We start from the raw sequence: 24,981 nt of genomic DNA on the forward strand, positions 1-24,981 counted from the left end.
ATCTCAATAAAATTTATATGTGACCACATGACAAACATCAGCTTTAAATTAAAAATTATTAAAATCGGTACACCCAGTAAAAAGTTATTGCGGATTTTCAAGAAGTTCCCTCGATTTCTCTGGGATCCCATCATCAGATCCTGGTTTCCTTATCATGGTACTAAACTAAGAATATCTTCTTTCCAACAAAAAAAGAATTATCAAAATCGGTACACCCAGTAAAAAGTTATTGCGGATTTTCAAGAATTTCCATCAATTTCTCTGGGATCCCATCATCAGATCCTGGTTTCCTTATCGTGGTACTAAACTAGGGATATCTTCTTTCCAACAAAAAAAGAATTATTAAAATCGGTACATCCAGTAGAAAGTTATGCGGTATAATACAACGTAGGTCGACGAAAAAAGCGTCAAGTAAAAACGCATTATTAGATATAGCTCGAAAAGTAGTTGTTAGATCTCAAATAAATTTAAGTGGGACCAAGTGGCACACACCACCTTTCGATTAAAAGAAAATTTGTCGAAATCGCTCCACCCAGTCAAAAGTTCTGATGTAACATACATAAAAAAAAAAAATACAGTCGAATTGAGAACCTCCTCCTTTTTTGGAAGTCGGTTAAAAACGCCGCGAGCATTGTACTTGTAGGCGAATTTTATAAATGGAACGCACATTTGGGTACTGTCAGGTGTCAGCTGTGTGATCGCAATATGGCGGAATATTTCGCGAGAGTTGGAGTAAAACTTAGATTATGTTCCGATATGCGAGTACTGCACAGTGCTCTCACTGTAGATAAAATCGTTCCGTTACGGACTGCCAGTATACTGTCGCAGAACCATAGGGAAATATATGACGTCATAAATCGCCGCTATATTCTACTGTGAGCACTGGCGTTTGCGAGGTAAGGTACTCGCAGTACTTTGATCACGTGATCAGTCAAAACCACTCGAGTGCCAACTGTCAAATGTCTTTTAAACCATACCTTAGTTCTGTAATAAGTTTAGATTAATAAATAAAACAACGGAAGAATTGCAAAAATTAACCATATTAGACTGTATTAAAAATCTTCAATACGAGCTGAAGGTTACGCAGGAAATTTTTGATCGTGCAAAAAAACGCGTAAATATGCCATTGTATATAATAATTATAAAAAATTCCTAAATTTTACCCCACACTATCTATACATTAACTTATACACAAAGTTAATATAAGTTGAGCAATGAAAACATATTCTTTTTAATGAAAAATTACTTTTATTATGTTATAAATTCAATTTACAATTACTATTAATTATAATATTTTATATTTGATAGTACTCGAGTTATAAAACATGCGGCTGGCAGTATACGGGATTGTGTTCCGTTTTAAATAGTAACCAGTAGAACGGGAGTATAATAGGAACGGCTTTACAGTATACTAAATTGACGTCACACTATAAAATGGTCGCAGTGCATAATTATCGGAACATTCAACATACAATCCCGGGAATTAATCGCTGCGTTTTTGCAGAATCGAATGAGATAATATTCACAATTTGACATTGACAGTTGTTTTTCTAAAATTCCCGCCACGTTTTGCTGCAAGCCATTAGCCAACTTTGACCCACCTATCTTTGATGATGTGGGTGATGTGGTCGCGAATAATGACGTCATCTATAGGCGGAATGATAGATATTAATAATGATAATAAATGTGTTATTATTAATTCTTTTATTGTTTCTTACAGTTTCGTACCAGGTTACGTTCTAGGGTATTTGTCAAATGTCAAAACGGGCCTCCTAAGCTGTGACGACTATTATCTAATGTAACTAATTATTCTACTATTAGTTATAGTATTGAGTTATTGACAACTATTACTCATCACACTCTTTAGAAATTGATTCCATAGATTCATAATATTTTTGAAAATCTTTTCTACTTCTACAGAGAATATTTAAATTAATTTCACATAGACCTAAGCTTCTTAATTTTTCCAATCTCAGTTTTACTGTTTTTTGCGATGCGGCAAATATTCTAGGCTTATCCACAATTTCTTCCACAGTAAAACCTTCTTTGATCAAAAAATCCAGAAAATTTTTTGCCTGTAAAAGAAAAAAGTACCTAAACACAACTGAACTTTGGATTATCATAGTCAATAAATAAATACATAATATTAACCTGGATTTAATTAAAGCCTATTTAATTTTTTAAACATAACAAACATTTTTATAGTATTCATAATTCAAGTCAATTTTAACCGACTTCAAAAAAGAAGGAGGTTACTCAATTCGACCATATATATATTTTTGTTATTTTTTATGTTTAGGGACAACTTCGTCGTTTATGAACCGATTTTGATAATTCTTTTTTTGGTGGAAAAGAGAATTATCAAAACCCAGGTGTGGTTATCTTTTTCTATTGTTGTGCGCTCGGTTTTCCGCATTTAGACATAAAGGTGGTCCGTTATGCGTGAAAAGAGGGCTGGCTGAACTAGCCAGCCCTTTTTTCAGCTCCTTCCAGATGCTCAGAAGCCTCCGGAGCCGGAGCGTCCTTATTTCCCTAAGGATGGTTGCCCGATGTGCGGCCACTCCCTCGCATTCCAGGATCACGTGGGCGGCTGTTTATTCAGCAGCCAGACATCCCCTGCAAAGAAGACTGTCCGTTGCATTCATAATGAATAGTTGGTGATTGAATGCCATGTGGCCGGTAATTGTGCCAACAACTATTCTGATGTCCAGACGGTTTAGACTGAGCAGTCGGCACGATAGATGTGGTGATAATTCCATGAGTATCATTTTGGACTATCTACAGCCAGTTTGGTTTGCCCAAAGGCCATTGTGAGTTGCACGTGTACATTGCCTTACCCATGAGCGCAGTTGTCCAAATGGTAGCGACATTAAGATGGTTGGGCCGGCAACCTTTATATCGGACCTCTGTCTTGCAAGCTCATCGGCGGCAGCGTTTCCGTGTGATCCGCTATGTCCTTTTATCCACTGGAGGATTACCTCATTATCTGAGGCCAATACTTCCAGGGTTTGATGACATTCGTATATAAGACTAGAGTTGATCGAATTGCTCCCTAGTGCTTTAAGTACAACCATGCTGTCCGACAGAATACGGATGTTGCAATCCTTAATGCCTTTTGACAGCACGGCGGTGGCCGCATGGATTATCTCAACACACTCGCATTGGAAGATGGAGCTGTGTTGGCCCAGCGTTAGTGATAATTTGATATTAAGGTCTTGTGAGTACACTCCGGCACCGGTGCCAGACCCCATTTTGGAGCCATCCGTGTAAATGCGGACATCGCGTATGCCGAACTGGTCTCTTTCAGTCTCAAATAGTTGTATATGGTATTTCCTTTCGAAAATATGTTGTTTGGGTATCCTATTACATGGAGCAGCAAGTAGCAACTCATAGCTCACGGCTGCTCTAAAGTTTATTGTGTGTGTAGCGTGTGGTGTGGTAACCCTCCTGGTTACACCACAAGCCCAAGTGTTTCAGCCTGATAGCTGACATAGCCGCTACCTGTTGTATAAACCGATCAAGCGGTGCCAGGTCAAGCATAACCTCAAGAGCTGCCGTAGGGGCGGCACGCATGCAGCCAGTGATTGCAGAGCATGCTATTCTCTGAAACCGCTGGAACTTATTTTTAACGATAATAAGTTCTGTTCTCTGCCTCCAGATTACCGCACCATAGGTGATTATAGGCCTGACAATGGTTTTGTAAAGCAAGCAGTTCAGAAAGTTTGCATTGGCAGAGGATTATGCTGGCTTTGATTGATTTTTGAGTCTAAATGCCTGTTCCAAAAAAGGGTTTGCTATCTAGGATTACTCCAAGATATTTGACCTCCTTGGTTAGGGCAACACTGGTGCCAAATAATTTTGGGGGTTTAAGGTTCCCTAAATTCCCTTTATTTCTGAACATCACAAGTTCCGTCTTTGTGTTTCCGTCAGGTGTGGTATCATGATAAGGAAACCAGGATCTGATGATGGAATCCCAGTGAAATCGAGGGAAACCCTCGGAAATCGTAGTGACAACTAGTGTGTTTGTAAATTTTTTTCGTCTACTTTTGTTGTATTACTTGTCAATGTAATTAAATTCGGTTTTTTTCATTAGCGAGCAAACACAATTACATTACAATTTAGACAATTCAACTTTCCACAATACTTCTTTTTACAACATTATAAATAAATTTATTTGTAATATTCTATATATAAAATAGATAAACTTAATATATTTACTTTATTTTTTAAGTATTTACAATTACAGTCTTTATTAGAAAGGAAGTTTAAATTTGAAGATGACCACTTTTGAAACCTACCTTCTGTTTAAAAAAATAATTATTAACAATTTAGTTGCAATTAAATTGAGGCAGGGGTGCATAAAATATATCACAACACTAGAACACAAAATTACCTTAGTAACTCTTATAGTTTTCAAAGCTGGTATCTTGACATACATATCCTCAATAACCTTTGGTGATGTATTTAGGCGCTGTGCAAGGTACATTTTTGTCGATTTATTTTCACCTAAAATTGTCTTTGTCTCTTGACTAATTTGTATAGACCTAAAGTAAGCATACAAAATAATATAAACATCAAAAGTTTTTCAATTCTGTTAATGTTAGTTTCAATACCAGTACATTTTTTTAATTAAGTAAAATATTATGTTAGGTAAATATCAATATTAAATTGTTCCAACCTGTTAAGAATGTCTTCAGAACAGCGAACCATCCATGGGTATAAATTCTCGACACCTACACTTTTAACTCGTTCAAGTCTTTCCTGAATAGTTTTATGATGATACTTAAGAACCCATAAATCTCTTTTTATACGATCTCCGGATACATTCATAGCTAAAAATAATGAAAATAAAAAATTTACATATATTAAATATTGATAAATTTTTAACAAACAGAGTTTACATTTAACAAAGCTCTTACCTAATAATACATTTAAAGAACTCTCCAACCACTCAAATGACAACTTATATATAAATAATCTTTTTACAATTTGTTCACTTAAAGTAGAAGGTGGGCACTGTAACATATATTTCTTTAAAATAAAATAATATTTACTGAGAAAAAAATAGTTACATTCAATTATACCTCAATTCTTTGTGAAATATAATACAATCTGTTCTTACAAAAGCCTTTCTCAACGTCATTTTTTGTAGTTTTGTAAATCTGCAGCAGTGATTTCAAAGGCAATTTGTAGAAAGGAGTTGCATCTTTTTCAGACAGAAAGTTTAATTCCTTAATGACTTTTTCTTTAGATGTATCTATATCTATTATAATTAACATAAAAGTTTGTTATATTTAATCATGCATGATCAAAAATAAAATTAAAATAGTAAAGAAACAAATGGTTGTACCTTTTATTTTAGGACTTTTATATTCATGGGTACATAAACTTCTGTTTAAAATATTTATAGGGAGTAGACTAAAAAATTTACATTTGAATATATCATTTCCTAACCCATTGTCTAAAGAACAGGGAGGGGTATAATATTTTTGATATACAATTATACGTGGTCTTAAAAATAATGTTGAAATGAAATATCGAGTAACCATGTTTTGTAAATAATTGCCGTTCAGTTTACATAAAACTAATAAATGGATCTGGCATACTATGTGACAATATTTAAAGTTTAATTGTTAGGGTTCAAATTCAATTGTAAGTTTATTATTTGTTTAAAACAGAATAAATAAATAAATAACTAAGTAATAAATAGTTTCGATACCAATTGACATAGTCATAATGACATTACTTCCTTTTTTTTTTTTTTTTTTTTTTTTTTTTTTTTTTTTTTTTTTTTTTTATGGACAGCACGTTAGTGCATTGCCAATGACGAGCAGGAATTAAGAAAAATGTTCAAAAATTGTGGATAACGGACAAGAGGAATTTATGAGAGGATTCAGAACAGGATAGGAAGAAACAAAATAATATATTTTATGATGAAAAGGAAAAAATAAAAATAAATAAAAAAACATATACAGTATATTAAATGTCTATATTATTAAGAAATATATAATCCAATACGATTTTATATATATCATACTTTCTAGAAGACAATAAACAATTTATAGATGTAGGAAAAGGAATTTTATATTCAATCAGTGACTCTAGGAAACGGGAGCGGTTGAAAAGTGGACAAGAGAATAAAAGATGGTTGATATCCCCCGTTTCATAACCACAAAAACAGGACGGACTGGAAATAATTTTAAATCTAGCCAGATGGTGTGGAGAACAAGTGTGACCAAGCCTTAGTCTCGATATTATGCTACAGCCTTTTCTATTGAAATCCATATTATAAAACCATGGTTTTACCAAAATTTCAGATTGTAGACTATAATAATACGTTCCTTTTTGCCTACTACTATGATCATAAGACTCTTGCCACGACTTATCCATACAAAGTTTGGGCAAAGTTAATAAATCTGGGTAGGAAATTTTATATGGAAAAAGGTCACCACTTATTGTAGCTTCTCTAGCCAGAGTATCTGCTCTAACATTTCCCTCTATTCCACAATGGCTAGGGATCCAAGCAAGCGTTATTAAAATACCTTTCTCAGTGCACTCAGTTAATAATTGTCTAATGCCAAATATACAAGGATGCTGTTGTTTAATTTTAAAAGGATTCTTGACAAGAGCTTGAATAGAACTTAATGAATCTGTGAAAACTATGGATTTTTTAAGTTTAGCTAACCTGATATATTCTAAAGCTTTAAAAATGCCTAAGCATTCCCCAGAGAATACTGTACATTCAGGAGGGAGTTTGATTTTTTGAACAATATTATATTGAAAGTGAAAAACTCCTACTCCGACATTACTATTGGCAAAATGTTTTGACGCATCTGTGAAAATATAATGATAATCGCTAAATCGTGTTTCAATTATTCTTTTAAATTTTTCATCAGCCCTACAAGAATTTGTTTTTTCTATGTCAAAGTTTACAACATTAGGAGTAGAAATAAGGGCATTGTATGAACAAGAGAAAATTGGTAAATTACAAGAGCTTTGAATTGGAGCGGAAAGAGATTTCAATTTAAAATAACTTGTAACTAAACACGGGTTTGGTTTATTTGTCCAATACGAACTATTAGAAACAAAGTAAGCAAGTTGTTGGAGCTTTGCAATAATTGGATGATCAGTGAGTTGAAGGCAGCGAAAAAGGTATTTGTCTGCCAAATATTGACGACGTAAATGCAAAGGAGGGTCACAGCATTCAGCCTGTAAAGCATTAATAGGGCTAGTTTTCATGGCCCCACAGATGATCCTAAGACATTTACTTTGAATTTTGTCCAATGCTTTAAATCCCGACATAGATCCAGGTTCTAGCAAGAAGGTGCCATATTCTAATATGCTACGTATTAATGCGTTATATATCAATTTTAAGTAAAAAGGATGGGCACCCCACCATACACCTGCAAGACATCTCATAATATTTAAATTTCTCTCACATCTATTTATAATAAAATTAAAGTGAGGAGTTCCTGAAAGCTTTTCGTCTAAAATAATACCTAAAAATTTATGATGGTTTTTTTGCGGTATAATACTATTGTCATAAGTCACATGAAGTAATGGAGCTCTACGCATTCGATGAAAAAGAACGACGGAGCTTTTTGATGGTGATAAATCGAGACCATGATTATCTAACCACCGTTTAAGATAATACAGAGATTCCGTTAATTTCGCAGACGCATCATCAATATTATTTCCTTTTATGTATAAAAGTAAGTCATCCGCATATTGCAAAACATCAACATTCTTGTCAATTGCTAAATCTAAATCATGGGTATACAAATTGAACAACAAGGGGCTTAAAACTGACCCTTGAGGTAAACCTTTGGTGAGGATTCTTAAATATTTTTGGTTATTATTGTAAAAAATAATTGATCTATCAGTAAGCATATTTATTATAAATGAAATAATTTTGCTGGGGATTTTAAGACTGAATAATTTTTGTCTTAGTATTGATACAATGACATTATCATAGGCATTCGACAGATCTAGGAAGGCTGAAAGCACAAATTTATTCACAGAAAAAGCTAATCTTATATCCGAAGTATATATACCTATATTGTCGTACGTGCTTTTATTTCGCCGAAAACCAAACTGGGACGAAGAAAGAAGAGAGTTACTTTCTACGAACCACTCAAGGCGATTTTTAACTAAATGTTCAATTATTTTTAAAAGGACTGATGAAAGAGCTATGGGGCGATATGAGGATGGAAGGAGAGGATCCTTGTTTGTTTTTAATATAGGGATAATAAGTTGACATTTCCATTCTAATGGGATATTGCCAGACTGAAAAATAATGTTTATTATTTTTAGGTATATTGTCAAACTATTGTCATTAAGATGGGAAATAAATGAGTAATATATACCATCAGGTCCAGGGGCAGAGTCTGAGACAGGGGTGTGAAACTCTCATACAATATCGTAATTCAAAAATATTCATACAAACTAACGCCATCTTTTAGAGGAGGAGGGTGAGTTCGGGGTGATAGATTAATGTGCCAAAAATAGATGGCAGTAGCGGCAGTAGAGTCTAGAATTTTTGCAAATATAATTAATTTAAATAATCAATCAAACATGTTTTGTACGATTCATAGGTATAAAAAAATATATTATAAAATATAAGTATATTTTAATTTATCTCCAATATTTTTTGCCGTGGCAATATTATTGAGGCCCATCGTGCATTAGTCGGCCATATTTGAATTTTGAATCACTCGTTTATTTGTGTTTGTTCAGTGTTCGTTGTGATTTTAATTTTATTGTGTTATTCCCTACGTTTTGGCTTGTTTACGGACTTTTTGATCTTCTACGTGTTACGACATCACCTGGATTGTTATTTGGACCCCGGACTGATTGCATGACTGTTAACTTGGCTCTTTATTACACGGATTACAATTTTTGCAATTTTGATTAAGTATTTTAAAATGCCGAAATCAGCTGAATTAAAATGTTATTTCAAATGTGATATTGATGGTGAGTATTCAAATTATTTAAAGAAACGTTTCAAAGCAGTATTTAGACATTAAGTATTATACTAAGATTACTCTTTTCTTCTCTATTCGACTTAGTAAAAAAATTTATAAAAGAAGTAATTAATTTGTATGCCATTTTAAAATTTGGTTAGCAAGAAAAACAGCCTATAAATCATTTGGCAAGCATACAAGGATTTTTTCAGTAATAATAAAATGAGGCAGCAAAATTTTTTTCTTTATAATATCATAATAATAGTTAGTAATTCAAACATAAGCAAGCAGCTTGTCTTATTATGTATCTACAAAAAAAAAAACAGTCATACTGCAAAATAATTATTTGTCGGAGCAAGATTGATTGGCATTCATATTTAAATTTTGGTTAGCAATAAAAATAGATTACGTTTTTTTTTTCAAAATCAGCAGTGTTCGTTAAAAGTGGGTGGAAAATAAAGCTATATATATGACACTATCCCAATATTACTAAATAGGGATCCCTTTCTTTCGAATTTTTGTTTTTCTAATTTAATTTTGCAGTTAGGTATTTTTTGGCATACTATTTCAGTAGGCATAATTATCTTAAAGGCTTATATTACCAGCACATGGGTCACTCATTGCTGCTTTTACATATATTCAGCCACAAAAAAAAAAATACTATAACTGTTCAGAGACAATACAAATTGCAGACGGATTTAGAAATATTTACTGACTATATGTTGTTGCCCAATTGTACTAGCTAATCAGTAATATTTTTTTGCTAACAATGATACAAATACTTTGCAAACTGTTTAAATCACACCCTTAATAAAATAGAAGTAATAATTAACTCTTTTTATTCCTTTCATTGCATTTAGAATTCATTATTATGTCTCTTTAGTATCACTTTTATGTATAAAGCAATATTTTAAGAATATTAAAAATTTTCAGGACCCTTACATCGCTTTCCCAAATGGGAATATCCTCATACAGAGAAGTTAAACCAATGAAAATTTTGAAATTTTGATAGGAATGATCATGTTAAAAAACAAGCATCCGATTATTATAATAAAAGATGAAAATAAACAACAGTTTTATAAATTCTATATGGTACTGGTGTTTTATTTTTAAACCCTCGATTATCTGTTAATATTAGGTAAAATAGAATTAATTTGAAATCAAATTTTTAATACTTAACACAAAAAAAATAGAAAATATTCTTAATGTACATACTTGTTACTTTTTGATAAAAGTTAATGATAAATATGAAATACTTTTCACACTATTTCCACCAATTTATTAATACGAACTGTTTGTATTAATAAATAAGTGGAAAAAGTGTGAAAAGTACATACAGTATATTATTTAAATAATAATCAATCTGGTAAAAAATAAATAAACAGCGCCACCTGTAGTATTATTATAGAAATAAAATTGTATGTGCACGCCATCTGTTAGTGGGGGAGGTCGTGATACATCAATTTTAATTTCTGAGTGGCGTATCTATACCAGTATATAAGTGTATAATCTATGGTCTGAGACATAAGATAATACATTTTTTAATTCCGTTTTGCTAAAGGAAGAATTTAATCCTGGAGATTCGTCATGTTCGTCTGCTATGCTATTTTTGTCTAATAGGTTAATATTTATGTTAACTGTTGGAGGAGCAAGTTTATCTAGAAAATCATTTGCTATACTGCTGGGGAGTGATACAGAATGGGTTGTATTATATGCTGACTTGAATCTTCTTATCTTTTTCCATACATCTGATGGAGGAGTATGAGGAGATAAGGAGGAGCAGAAATTTCTCCAACCATCACATTTTTTTCTTTTGAAAAGTAATCTAGTACTGTTTACAATATTTTTTAATGACAGATAGTTTTCCAAACACATATTGTTATTATATTTTTTTTCAGCCTGTTTTCTTTTTTTTATAGCTTCCGTACAATCTTTATCCCACCAAGGTGGACTAGGAATATGAGAAGGTTCATTTTTCACTGGGAAGATTTCATTAGCACTTTCAATCAAGACATCCGTGAAAACAGGAGCATCAATAAGTGCATCATTAGACAATAATTGTAGCAATTTTGTATCTACTTTATTACTAAATTGCTCCCATGTTTCTGATGTAACATTATTAAGATTATACCTAGGGAGCAGTTTTATGTTCTGTTTTGGTACATTTACATTATTAAAAGCACAAGAAGTGATTACAGGAAAATGATCACTTCCATAGGTTGAACTTAATACAGAACATGTTAATTGTGGCACAAACTGTGGTGAACAAATAGTTAGGTCCACCACGCTTTTACCTTCAAAAGGCAGAGTCCGCCTTGTAGGCTCTCCAGAATTAATAATACACAAATTATTTACATCAAGAATATCTAAAAGCTTATTGCCATAACTGTTACTAACTAACTACCCCAGGACTGATGCTGGCAGTTAAAATCCCCTGTTATTATTAACGGCTTTGGAAGTGATGCTAAAATATTATTTATTTCATTTAAAATATTATTAGAAATATGAGAAATATATACAGACACAAAAGATATGTTATGTACACTTATAGCTAAAATAGAAAGTTCAGAACTATGTACAGGAATATTAATTAAATTAAAAGGAATGTTTTTCTCGATGAGAAAGGCTACTCCGCCATAACCATCTAGTCTATCTTCTCTTATGGTATTATAATTACGAAACCTAAGATTATTACTTGGCCTAAGCCAAGTTTCTGAGATAGAAAATAAAAAAGGTTTATAATTATTTAATAAATAAATTATGTCGTTTTTTTTATTAATTACACTTCTGGCGTTCCACTGTATTATTATCTGGGAACTGTCCATTTTGGATTATATTTACGATACACTGTATTAAAGGGGCAACGATGGACGGTAAACTTTTGTTGTTTTGTAAATAACTCTGTAAAAGTGAAAGCACATCTGAAATTTTGGCAAAATCATTTTTATAGTTAATAATATCTATTGGAGTTGAATTTTTTTCAAATTCATTGAATGAAAATTCTTTTATTATATTTTTATGAGCAATTTTATCATAACCTATATTAGGCTTAATAGGATCCCGAGGTCTAGATATAAATGTTTTTTTGTATGATTTATTAGGATTTTGGCTAATATTTACTTCTTTACTAACTTCTGAATAAGATTTGTATGACGTTGGTATCTCTTTATTAGCCTCTGCATATGATACACACTTTTCAGCCATATGTAATTTAATCGATTTTTGCCTATTGAATTCAGGGCACGCTTTACTATTTGCCATATGGTTGCCAGAACATAAACAGCAGAAATAATTATCATCATTGGCATTGCATGAATCTGATGTGTGCTCCTGACCACACTTTAAACACCTAGGCTTAGACCTGCACTGCAATTTTGTGTGTCCATAACGACAACATTTGTAGCATTGGATTGTGGGAAAGATGTAAAGCTCGACTGGAAGAGAATTGTAACATATAAAAATTCTTTTTGGGAGGACCCTGCCATCAAAATAAATTACTACTGATTGAGTGGGCTTCCACACAGTAGCGCCTTCAACAACAGTTTTGTAATTTAAACGTCTAACCTTTACAACTTTACCACAACCAATAGGTGTAGAAATATTTTTTATAATTTCTTCTGGGGACCATTCTATTGGCACACCCCTAACGATACCGATTCTAATAACATTAAAAGATGGTATAAAAGCGTGATAACTATTTTCAAGAAGCAGGCTATTGTTTAAAAAAGAATTCGCATCTTTAAAATTATTAAATGCTACAGAAATTCGGTTTCGTCCTATCTTTTTCAAGCTGCCGTTAATAATATTATATATTTTATTTTTCATAAGGAAATCTCCGAATGTGATTGGGTGTAAAATCGTTCCATCGTTATCACCTTTTGTAATTTTTTGAACATGAATTAAATAAGGAGACACGTCATTTTCATTATAAATATTTCTGCCTATGGGATTTTTAGAGACAGTGTTATCAGGTTGGAGCTGCGATTGTGGTACCGAAACGGGGACATTTTTATTATTTTCATTTTTATTCGTCTCATCTGATTTCTCAGACTCCGAACAATGACAACCAACTTTTTGGTTTCCCGCGTTTTTTCTAACTTTTTTATTACATTGTTTGCAAATTTTATGAAGACGAGATCTCTTAAGTGGCTTTTTAGTCATAGAGTGATCAGTTTCTATACTTGATTCATCGTAATCAATAGTAATAAAATTGCTAGGTTGCGGAATATATTGAGAATTAAAATCATTCCCGCCACCCGGGTCCGGAGGTTCGTTCATTCTATAAATATTTACATAAACTTACCGAAAATAGAAGAAAAACAAACTAAATACAAAACTAAAACTAAATAACTAAATATATACACTTTACACCTGATCTGAACTATATTTAAAATAATTTTAGCAGTAGCAAGAAAAAACACAACCGCGCGCGTTTAAGTTTCCCGCTCGTTTTTCCACATTACTTCCTAGTTCCTTCAAATTTAATAAAGGCTGCGTTCCACTAAGCGATCACAACGCCCGCAAGGCAGCAACGCCAATTCTATCGTTGCACCGAAGGCCCATGGTGTGTGTACAGTAGTAAAGAAATAGTGTTAGTTGGGTTACACGGACTATTATACAACACATGCACAATTTGAAATTTTAAAAATTGATAATTGACAATGTTTATCCTGTCGAGTTGTCGACAAATGGAAGGCAATGAGAGGAATATTTCCTGGTTCTAGTCATAAAAGGTTTGAAAAATTTTCAACGGTAAAATCGAAATAGTGGTAATGTCAAAAAACCAAAAATTACTGACGCAGTCAGGACTGTGCGATGCTCGCATAGATATTCTTAATGGTGTTAGTGAAGATAGCGGGTATCTCTTGGCGTTCTAGTGTGTCGCATATTATGTAGTTGTGGCTCAAGCCGTCAAAGGCTTTGACGTAATCAATAAAAGCTATATACGCACAAGAGCGGATCCAGCTTTGACGCTAGCGGGATCACATAGTCGTAGTCAATAACAAGAAGTTCTGGATCCGCCCTTGTATACGCACCGACCAATCAATCTCCTACGTGTGTTCTCCACTCTACGTGACATTGGCGGAAACAGTTTCAGGATGTTGCCGCTTGTTAAAATGTTGTTAAATATATTTATAAGAATTTGAGTTAGCTCCGCCATTGTTCCTTTAATCAACTAATTAGTAATATAGTCTGGTCCTGGTGATTTCTCCATTTTTTGACTCTTTATTGCTTTTTCGACCTCACATGGTAATATTTCTGAGAGAGGGTAAATTATGGTTTAAGGAGTTTTCTTTTTTAGCTTGTTTCTTTTTTTTTTTGTTGTGTTATGTTATGTAAGAGAGTAGACAATGACAACAAACTAGGCGCCATCGTTGCTAAAGGATGTTATTGGGTTATATAGGGACACCAGGGAAAGAAATGTTTATAATTGAGAAACCTTTTATTATTGGAATGCTACAAACGCTCTTATACAATATACACCATTTTGTTTTTTTTATTACATCAGAGAGTTACGCTCCGTATAAACATAAAGTATAGACTTAGTAATAGACAAACTATTTACTTTCCAAGCGATGTGTACATTGCACTCTTACAGATGTCCCCAAGGAGGGGTGTTATCACCCTTGCTATGGAACCTTGTAGTTAACGATCTAATATCCTTGCTAAACGACAGCGGATATTATATAATAGGCTACGCAGACGACCTAGTTATACTCGTGGCGGGCAAGTTCACAAATACACTCTGTGAACTAACTCAGACAGCCCTGCTATTAGTAGAAAGATGGTGCGAGGAGCATAACCTATCCATTAACCCAAACAAAACAGAATTAGTGATGTTCACGAACAAACGAGACTTGGGAAATTACACTCTACCTAAACTCTTTAACTCAACCCTGAATCTAACCACAGAGGTAAAGTATTTAGGTGTAATACTAGATAATAAGCTAAGCTGGTCCAAACACATAGAAAATAAATTAAACAAAGCCAGCATCATCTTCTGGCAATGCCGCAGGATGATAGGCAAGAGCTGGGGACTTACACCAAAACTGACCCTATGGCTCTATACTGCGGTCATTAGACCCATGATCAGCTATGGAGCTGTGGTGTGGTGGCGTAGAACACTCCTCACCACAACGCAATCCAAGCTACAAAGCTGGCAGAGGTTGGTGTGCATGGCAATCACGGGCAGTATGAGAACCACACCAACAACAGCAATGGAGGCCATGCTAAATATTCTGCCATTTCACCTATTTATCCAACAAGAAGCTGCAACTACTGCAGTAAGACTAAAGACTCACAAACTACTGTGTTTAACAGGCATACCACATATAAAGATTCTGGAAGACATAGCCAAAGACATTTCCGTCCATGGAAGCACCAAATGACGGAATACAGATCAAATATATTTTTGATAAAAAATACAAAATACAGCTGGAAGAAGACTCGCGTGTAGCCTTAAATGGGCAAGACCTGAGTATCTTCACGGATGGCTCTAAAACGAATAAAGGGTCAGGAAGCGGTATTTTCTCCGAAGACCTAAATATTAATATATCACTACCCATTGGTACCTACAACTCAGTGTTCCAAGCAGAGTGCTTGGGTATAATTGAGGCAGCCAGAACAATCGGGAGAAGGAACGTAAATGATTCCCACATTATCAGACACCATGTCAGATTACAGGCACTAGATAGCAACTCAACCACTTCAGGTTTAATCTATGAATGCCATAACACCCTGATACAGGTAGGTGAAAATAATGACATCACACTGCAATGGATCAAAAGTCACAGCAACACACGCGGTAACGACAGGGCAGATGAGCTAGCAAGAAGGGGGGTCAAGTACGACGGCCATAGGAGCCGAACTGATTATACCGTTACCTTCTTGCTGGCTCAAAGGCCAAATTCGATAACGCATGAAACGCAAACACATTACACTATGGTCCGAAGTTGAGGACGCAAGCCAAGTCGGCACTGCCAGAAACTGATGCCAAATTGGCAAGAATTCTAGTAAATCTGGATAGACGCCAAATGAGACAAATAACTGCGGCACTGACTGGACACGGTCCGTATAACAAACACCTATTTAATATGGGCATAACCGACAGTCCCCTGTGCAGAGCTTGCATGGGAACAGAAGAAACGGCTACGCATGTACTTCTCTTCTGTCCAGGTGTAGCGGCTTACCGGGCACAACATCTTGGCACCCTGAAGACACTTCCAGAGATCTTCAAGAAGCCGAAAAGACTTCTAAAGTTTCTGGAGGAGCTTGGGTGGCAAGAGTGAATCGGATCACTCCCACACACGCAAAATAGGCGCAAAGTTGTCGAGTTGCGGAAACTAGCCCGTGTTAACCATACCATACCATACCATGTTATGTAAGTACTCCTTTCTCTTATTTTATAAGTTGTAGGGTTTGATCGCTTAGCTGATATTTCGGAGTCTTCTGGTTCTGGTAGTGTTTGACGGTTAGATAATCTTCAAAAACACGGATATAATTGATTTATCGGAATTAGATTACTTTTTTGTTCCTGGTTTAGGTCACTTTTTGTTCTTGATTTCTGAGGTTCTGTTGTTTTTCGACGAACACACGCGGGACGAAGTTTGTTATTGTTATTTCTCACTAATTTTATTTTAACCTCTGGTAGACCGGACCTCACCGAGCGCGAGCTCTCCCGCGGGGACTGGTGGTGTTGCGCGGGCGGATGGTGCTGGGGTTGAACCAGCATTCAGTCTACTGCATCGCCCGCCGGGCGCTTTCCTTGCATCTCCCGCTTAATATGATTCGATAAACGCGCGCCTTTGAGACGTAGTATTTTGCTCATAACTCACAAATTTCTACACTTAGAACAAAAACGTTTCTATTATTTTGAAGAGTATGAATTAACAGAGTACCAAAGTACCAATTATAAAATCGCGCTTGTTTCAGAGGGAGGGAGAAAAAGTGGTCTTGGTGCAAAAACATGTCGAAAAAATATAGTATTATAATACATTTGTCGTTGATTCTACTTAGTCTGTTTTCCAATAGTATCTATCTAGCTCTAACAGCAAAAGAAATATATTGTAATACAGCAGTTTTTTTTTTATACTTGAAAAGGAGTGGACAGTTCAATTACAATTTGTAAAGAAATTACATATAGGGTTTGTACTTCATAGTTCATTTAGAAAAACTAATGAAAATTAGTATTGAATATGACCAACGCAACGAGAAAACTAAAAACAACAATTTTTGGGCAATAATATCCAGAGGGCGAGAAAGTAGGATATTTTTTTGAGAGCAAACAATAAGTACATAGATATTTTACGTATCCTCGACAAATAGCATTATAAATATTCATACAGTACACAAAATACGCTTTACATCGGTGTATAATATGTATACAATTTTCTCATAAAGAAAATAAAAAAACTCGATCTAAACATAGAGCATAACGGTGCAGATATTGGCGGGTATGGGGAGACTGACCGGTTGAATCTTACTAAATTTGTATGAAGAGCGAATGAATGTTCCGATTGGTGTCTAATTTCGTACTAAATGTATTAAAATACGGCTGTAAACTATTTTAAGCTCTATTTTTGTAATATACGGTTGCAAAACGAGTTACACATCTGGGGTTGAATTAAAAACCGCCATAAACTGCGGAGACAACATTTAAAATCTATTTTATGAAACATTTGTTTTAAATTGATTTAGTTTTTAAGTTTAAGAATCAATCGAATATTAAGACATAAATAAAATTACATTTTATTATGCTTCAGAAAGTCTGAATGTGAATGTGAGTTGCATGGTTTTGGATGCAAGTAGACATCATATATAATTTTGTCGACTTAACAAATAACACGACAAAAAGATTTAAATGTCTATTTGTATTGATAACGTGAGAAAAAAAAAGAATTAAATTATACATTTGTTTACAGAAATTACTTTACAATAATTTTTGCATATTTTTTTATTTAACCGACTTCAAAAAAAAGAGGAGGTTACTCAATTCAACTCAAGTATATATATATATATATATATATATATATATATATATATATATATATACGGTCGAATTGAGTAACCTCCTCCTTTTTTATTTTATATATATATATATATATATATATACATACAGGATCTGAGAGAAATCGAGGGAAACTCTCAAAAATCCGCATAGCTTTTTACTGGGTGTACCGATTTAATTTAATCGAAAGCCAATGTTTATCATGTGGTCACATTAAAATTTCATCGAGATCTGATTACAACTTTTGGAGTAATCTATAATAATGCGTATTTACTTGACTATTTATTCGTCTACCTACGTTGTATTAATTGTCGATATAATTGAAGTCGGTTTTTCTTCGTTTGTTATTTTTCTGAAACTATCAAATGCGGTTTATCACAGTATAACAACAGTCGCTTGACGCGTGTGAACGAAAGAGATGGCCGCAGAATTTGGCGTGGATCTTACCTCTAAGAGCGCTGGCGCTTTATACTCGGTTTGATGCGTATGCGGTATTATATACTGCCTTTTTATTTTTTATACAAAAGGTATTAAAAATAATTTGATATGTTTTTTTTTATGTTCATAAATGATGTACGTTTAATTTGGTATAGATAGTTTCTTTAAATTTCTTTGTTTTCTAAGAAAAATATCGCTTTTAAAATTGTACTTATTTGGAAAATATTTTATAACTTTAATTTTATTGCGTATTAACGGAGATACAAATGAAAAAAAAAAACTGCATTATGTATCAACAAAAACATATTCCACATATTACCATATTTTCTATACAGTTTTAAGGTAGAAGTTAAAGAAAAGTAGGACTTCAAATTATACATTTCGACCGTTTACCCGGGGTGGCAGCTGATGAAAAGGTTAATAATTTTCTACACACAATATAAATCATAATTCTGATCCATTATCTTACTACAACAAAGGTTGCTATTATATTTCAAAAATATAAATAACATTATTGCGTCCAATACTGAGATTAACGATGTCATAATATTACAATTTCGCGGATTGTTACAGATTTTTAGTGAAATGGCTCTTAAAATAATAGCAATGTTACGTAACACGTTGTTCGAGGGGGCTCCTGCTCCTGTAACGCATCGTAATCTAATAATCTTTTTACAAGACCCCAAATTGCGTTACGTAATACTTGAACGCCCCCTTGTTTGTTTCTAGTCTGAGTGTTTTGTATCTATTGATAAATGTTTTTTCTAAGGTTTAATATATAGATACATATTTCGTAATAGATAGTAAAAAAGCATTTCTTTGCATCTTTATTTACAGCTTTCTAAGGCATAGACCAAATAATAACATATGAAGAGAAATATTATTCTTATTCTTATCTTTATATATTAAGCGCTTTTACCGAAATAAAAAATAAATGCACTACCGGTCAGGGGTTACAAAAAATCTCAGTATTGAGCAAAAAATAAGATTAATATTAAACAATTTTATTTCATCTATCACGATTGCGAGAAGAGCTTGATCGATGCGATCTGTGTCGATGACGCCTTCTGTCGTGGTCCTTACTGCAATATCTTTCTTTATCCTTATGTCTTGGTGACTCTCGCTCAGGTGATTCCGACCACCTCCAAGATCGAGATGGTGTACGTTTTGGTCTGTAAAATTTCATTGAAAATTTGGTAAAACTGGTCACAAATATTTTTTAGAGAAATAGTTTTTTAGGGCGTTACATTTTTCTAAGAAATAATTTTTCTCCCCTTTTTGAAGACGGTTTTATCGTTATTTTATGTATGTATATTCGTATATGTCGTACGAAAATTTATAAAAAATACCTTTCAGAGTTTCGATTTTCCACAAATAATTTTATAGGATTTCTGAAAACATGCAAAAAATTACATGCTCTTCCCTTCGGACATCGTTTACTGGATTGTAATCCTGGAAATTGAATAAACTTCACTAAAATAGGAAATAACAAAACTAAAATAAGTATACAAGTAAAAAACTGACAAAGCACCTCACAATCTATTACTTGTTTTAAATATTTGTACATACCACACATAGCATTATTCCATGACGTCAGTTCACAAAATTGAAGTGAAAGCTGTTTGCCTCCATACCATCTTGAGTGTAATGTTCGATATGCTTGAACAGCACTCCGTATATCAGCATATTCTATATATGTATTTCCTCGAAGATGTTTTTCATAATTATTACAAACCTATGGAATAAAAAGAAGTTAAAATAATGTATACTGAAATTATTAAAAAATAAATAAGAAGCAATTGCAGTTGGATCAGGAGTTTTGATGACATAAATACAATTCATGAAAATGTGTAAATAAAAAGTGTAAACGTAATACATTTAGGTAGTTAATACAATTTATTGATTTACAATACAAGTCATCAGACAAAACAGCCTAAATGTGTTTTCAAGAAATCATTATTTACAAAAGATCATTAGTATTCGTTACAATACAAAAATATTCAAAACTTTTCGATTTACAGAAATTTATTGGATTTTTTTATAATAATTATATTAATTGAAATTGAAGATGTATATTTTATATTACAAATATATTTTTATACAAACCTCTTTGTGACACACATCTCATTGTACTTAAATCCCATTTCATAAAACCTTCAATTCTTTGCTTACCTATTTATATGATTTATGAGTTAAGTTAATAAAATATTTATTTCTGCATATATTATATACATACTTACTTATTCCAAAAGTTTAATGAAATAAACTTACAAAATTTTCTGTCTTTTAAAGTAGATATATACGACTTCATTAATAATATCGTGTTGATACTTTGTAAAAGGATACATCAATACACTTTTTGAACTTCAACTAACCTTTAACTCCACTACTTTTCCAAATTTCTGAAACTCAGGTAAAATATCAAAAAAAAAGTCTTTAAATTCTTTGTATGTATCACTGTCTTCATACTCCAACATTATGTCTGTGTCATATTCATTGAAATTAGCATTTTCTAACCCGAAATGTCCAAACATATTTGCAGCTAGAAGTACCTAAATAAAACCAAAGAAAGAGCATGTTATCAAACAACTAATAATAAGTGTTTGTGAGTTTATTTTTTAAATATTAAAACATTATTTCTTTTCTGAAATCATTTCCTATTTTTCAGTAATAATAAAAACGTAAATGATGGTTTTTAAAGTAAACATTATAAAAGAATATTTACAAACACTACAAAAATTTGCTTTATTATATGTATGAAAATCATACATTTCTTTATGTTTTTATGTTATTAAGTTCAGACTAGATAATGGAAAAACTTACTTTACTTATGCCAGGATATTTATGATTTCTTGAGCATTCGTCACCAAAACGACAACACGCCGTCTTGGTAAAAAATGGACATGGCGCACTATTTGGTTTAGTTTCATATAAAATTAATAATTCTTTAGGAGGTTCAACTAAATCGCCATTTAAAAATTTATTTAAATTGTCCATAAAGACTTCTTGTCTTTTTCTATTTTCCTCTTCTATTTCTTTTAAGCGTTCCACTTCACTCTTCCTTTTTTCTTCTTCCGTTTCCCATTCCTAAAATTTATAAGTAATATTGAGTAAATATATTAAGTAAATTTATACAAAATAATTAAAATATGAGCAACTACTAACTCTGGCAGAATTACATAAAGATAAGGTATTATATTGAAAAATTGGAAGTTGTGGAATTGTTCAGTAAACTAACATAACACAAAAAGTCTTAAGCTTAAAAATAAATAACTTGAAATACTATACTGAAACTTGAAATAATATAACAAAAACCAGCTTGGATGTTCTTAGTGTTCTAGAATCCTTTTCTACTTATATAATAGGTACTTACTAGTTTCAACTTAGCTTGCTGTTGAAGTTTCTCTCGATGCAATAATTCCTTTTGCAATTGAATTTTTTTCCATTGTTCTAATGCTACCTGTTCAGCTTTCAACCATTTGTCATTTTCTGCTTGATTTGATTTTTCTATCTGTTCTAGTTCAATCAACTCTAGTGATTCTTGATCTTTACACCACTTTTCATACTCATGAGGCGGTAAATAGTCTAAAAAAAACATAATTTAATTGCAAATAATAATAATTAAGTGAAAACTTTTATTTCAAGAAAGTTATGTCAAGCAACAATTTTCACCTCTTTCTTTTGCTTTGAAAGTTCGAATTCTTCTTCTTCTTTCTCTTTTGGCAATCTTACGCCACTCTTTATGTCTGGAAATAATACAAAATTTAAAAAATAATTTATCTGGTCTTTAAAGGAATAAAAATGTACAAAACATTATTATAGGCTTTTAATTTCCCATCATAGGTAAAAGAGAATTTAAAACTTTAATAAATAAATTTTTAAAACACATGTAATTATGTAAACTTTATAGAAAAACCTGCAAATAAGATAAATAACATAAATATAATTACCTACTGCGATTTATCATACTAGTACTATTCATTATAATGAATGCTCTTCATAAGTGCTATGATAGTATGAAAATTAATGATTTCGGAAATGTTACATAGAGTGCAAAATAGGAGATTTATCAGAATAATCATGATAATAACTATAGTTGCCTTGTAAAAACTGTATCGTAGGTATTTTATTTTACGTAACCAATGCTTAATCCTGAAACAACAGAAACATTTAAATTTTTTTTAATTACTTAATAAAAAAGTGAATCACTTAGTAAGTAATCTATATACAGTTAAATTATATATTATTATAAATATTTAGTACAATCACAAGCTAAATATAATTTTATTTTGTAAACAGTTAACATGTGGCGATAATAGATATTGTATAGTTTTGTGCAATACTTATTTTTTCAATAATTTTAAATTTTACAATTTATTCATAACAATTTATATTTTGTTACTTTATATATGAGAATTTTACTACTAATTAAAACCACTACAATTCATGTCATATTGACTAAACATTGAATTATTGGAACTTCAATTTTTTATTTATTTATTTATTTTATACTTTATTGTACACCACAAATATATTACAAACAAAGAATAAAGATAGTTAAAGACAATGAAGTACAATGGGCGGACTTATGGCTAATTAGCCATTTCTTCCAGACAACCCAAAATTTTCAACAGGTAATAATAATAATAATAATAAAGTATAAGTAAATTTACTATATTATCTATATAAGTAGTTATTATAATATATGTATCTATTATGTATTGGGCGGGCGGAGTGACATTCAGTGAAATAATAATAATAATACTCTTTATTGTACACCATTAAAAGAAACAACAAAACAAAAACATAAAATAAAAGATGTACAAAGGCGGTCTTATCGAGTACGAGGCGGTATTATAGCGAGAGAGGTAAATGTATGTTTTATAAGGAAGCATTTACTATCTGTTATCACCCAAGCAATAGTTATTTTATCAAACAACGTAAGTACTATTTAGACGTCTATGAACATAGGTATACACTTTATAAAAGGAATAGCGATGGCGTGATTTTAACGTTTTATCCTGGTATCGGAGGATAATCTAAATAGCCATCTTAAAAATAAAATACTACAGCTAGTTAAAAAGTGAAATAATTATACACTGATAAAATACTCACCAAATGTTTAAAAAACTAAGCACCTACCAAGAGTACAATTACCATCTGTTTTCACTATAAAAGTAATAAATTAAAGATATAAACAAATGCACCAAAACCAACAATTGCACTACAAATCACTACAAAATACAAATGCAATAATTAGTGAATGAAGCAAAGAAGAGCTTGGCAATTATGGTAAACTTGGGTAATTATCATATATACTCTTTGGTGATTACCATTATAAAATACCGGTAAATAACATTAACTTTGCTGACACCTTTTATTTATAGCATTATAGTTTTTAACGGTAATAGGTAACACACATTTTTTTAACGTTGTTTTATCGATAAATAGAATTATAACGATACCGATAACGTTACATCTGCATCACTAAATAACAAAGAGGAAGATGGAGGGGAGTAGCCATAGCGTTTTTTATCGATACAAAACTGGCTTACATTTTTTGCGGGGCGAAATCACACATAAGCACACTTCTCTCTCATCCCCACACAAAAATAATCGTCTGTCACTACGAAACTTTTAACATACTAAATTAAAAACACACTTACATTTTTCATTTTCATAGATACATTTTCATTTTCATAGATACATTCTGTGTCATTACAGTATAATGACATGCCGCAACTACATTGACAAGTTGCTTAAAGCCGTGGTTGCAACAACTGTCGATACGCATTGTCGATAAATTCAAGTACTCGGACAATGGACTTTATTTATTATTTACTACAATAATTATCATATCAAAAATAAACTAAATGTTTATATCATTTTAAAAACCAGCGATAGTTGTATCTATTACTGGTTTTTAAAATGGATTATTTTCTATAAATAAGACGTATACATTTTGTGGGTTTTTTTTTTTCATCAAGAAAGAAATGCTTATGCCGATATATTTTTCCATTATTAATCTTACCAGTTCCACAGTTGAAAGTCAGAGGTATTGAAATTATTTAAGCAAACGACACCATTTCTTGGGCGTCCGGTTAGTCTGTTATTACAATTTTTTTCCATGTATGCCTTAAATTTGAATCTTTAAAAAACCTGCAAAAATTTATATAAAACATTATGGTCAAAGTTCACACTAAGTAATTCAAGTAAAATGTGTAAATACTTGTAAGTCTTGTATTATATTTAATTTAATGCAATTTTATTATAAAACTATGTATATTAAAATTCCAATTCGACAACGCAGAGAGTTGGGAATACTTACTTTTCTATACTCTATTCTTTTTCATCCACTTTCTCCTCTATATTTAAAAGAAAAATTTAAATTTTTGTGCGCTGATCATGATCGCCAGCTTCGTCCTAACGATTCCCTTCTTCTTTCTTTCCTATTCCCCGTTCTGGTTTCGTCTAATTCTTTCTCTGTAGAAGCTGTCCGACTTTGGAACAAAATCCCAGACATAATTAAGAAGGGCAGAGACCAAGGATTCCTTTAAAGTTCATCTCCAAAAG

General features: G+C 32.3%; 2 protein-coding genes and 1 long non-coding RNA gene across 3 annotated transcripts; 1 reads left to right on the forward strand and 2 right to left on the reverse strand.

Annotated features, from left to right (window-relative positions):
- Nucleotides 1-1,119: 1,119 nt before the first annotated feature.
- Nucleotides 1,120-8,455, reverse strand: LOC123669752 (transcription termination factor, mitochondrial). The gene is made up of 9 exons (XM_045603343.1): nt 8,451-8,455; nt 7,655-7,837; nt 7,200-7,342; nt 6,543-6,833; nt 5,085-5,263; nt 4,920-5,016; nt 4,679-4,832; nt 4,394-4,544; nt 1,120-2,075 (listed from the first exon to the last, which is right to left on the reverse strand). Exons 1-9 carry the CDS (start codon nt 8,453-8,455, stop codon nt 1,848-1,850), a joined length of 1,431 nt encoding a protein of 476 aa, XP_045459299.1. The 3' UTR covers nt 1,120-1,847.
- Nucleotides 8,456-8,583: 128 nt separating this feature from the next.
- LOC123669380 lies at nt 8,584-10,051 on the forward strand. The gene is made up of 2 exons (XR_006745745.1): nt 8,584-8,973; nt 9,897-10,051. It is a non-coding gene; the product is annotated as an uncharacterized LOC123669380 (long non-coding RNA).
- Nucleotides 10,052-19,197: 9,146 nt separating this feature from the next.
- On the reverse strand, nt 19,198-23,928 carry LOC123669381 (U2 small nuclear ribonucleoprotein auxiliary factor 35 kDa subunit-related protein 2). The gene is made up of 9 exons (XM_045602987.1): nt 23,524-23,928; nt 22,359-22,560; nt 22,081-22,154; nt 21,782-21,993; nt 21,232-21,495; nt 20,784-20,960; nt 19,978-20,143; nt 19,758-19,860; nt 19,198-19,580 (listed from the first exon to the last, which is right to left on the reverse strand). Exons 2-9 carry the CDS (start codon nt 22,388-22,390, stop codon nt 19,418-19,420), a joined length of 1,191 nt encoding a protein of 396 aa, XP_045458943.1. The 5' UTR covers nt 22,391-22,560; nt 23,524-23,928; the 3' UTR covers nt 19,198-19,417.
- Between the last annotated feature and the right edge of the window lie 1,053 nt (nt 23,929-24,981).

This window comes from Melitaea cinxia, chromosome 3 (assembly GCF_905220565.1).
Source record: "Melitaea cinxia chromosome 3, ilMelCinx1.1, whole genome shotgun sequence".
NCBI classification, from domain to species: Eukaryota; Metazoa; Arthropoda; class Insecta; order Lepidoptera; family Nymphalidae; genus Melitaea; species Melitaea cinxia.

Excerpts from the sequence above, each read along its gene's own strand:
- LOC123669381 (XM_045602987.1), bottom strand. The coding sequence starts at position 22,390 with ATGAATAGTACTAGTATGATAAATCGCAGTAG. Across the intron at positions 21,496-21,781 it reads AGCAAGCTAAGTTGAAACTA|GAATGGGAAACGGAAGAAGA; the intron begins GTAAGTACCTAT and ends TATAAATTTTAG. Across the intron at positions 20,961-21,231 it reads AATATCCTGGCATAAGTAAA|GTACTTCTAGCTGCAAATAT; the intron begins GTAAGTTTTTCC and ends GGTTTTATTTAG.
- LOC123669752 (XM_045603343.1), bottom strand. Across the intron at positions 6,834-7,199 it reads TGCTTTACAGGCTGAATGCT|ATGCGTCAAAACATTTTGCC; the intron begins GTGACCCTCCTT and ends ATATTTTCACAG. Across the intron at positions 4,545-4,678 it reads TCTGAAGACATTCTTAACAG|GTCTATACAAATTAGTCAAG; the intron begins GTTGGAACAATT and ends TGCTTACTTTAG.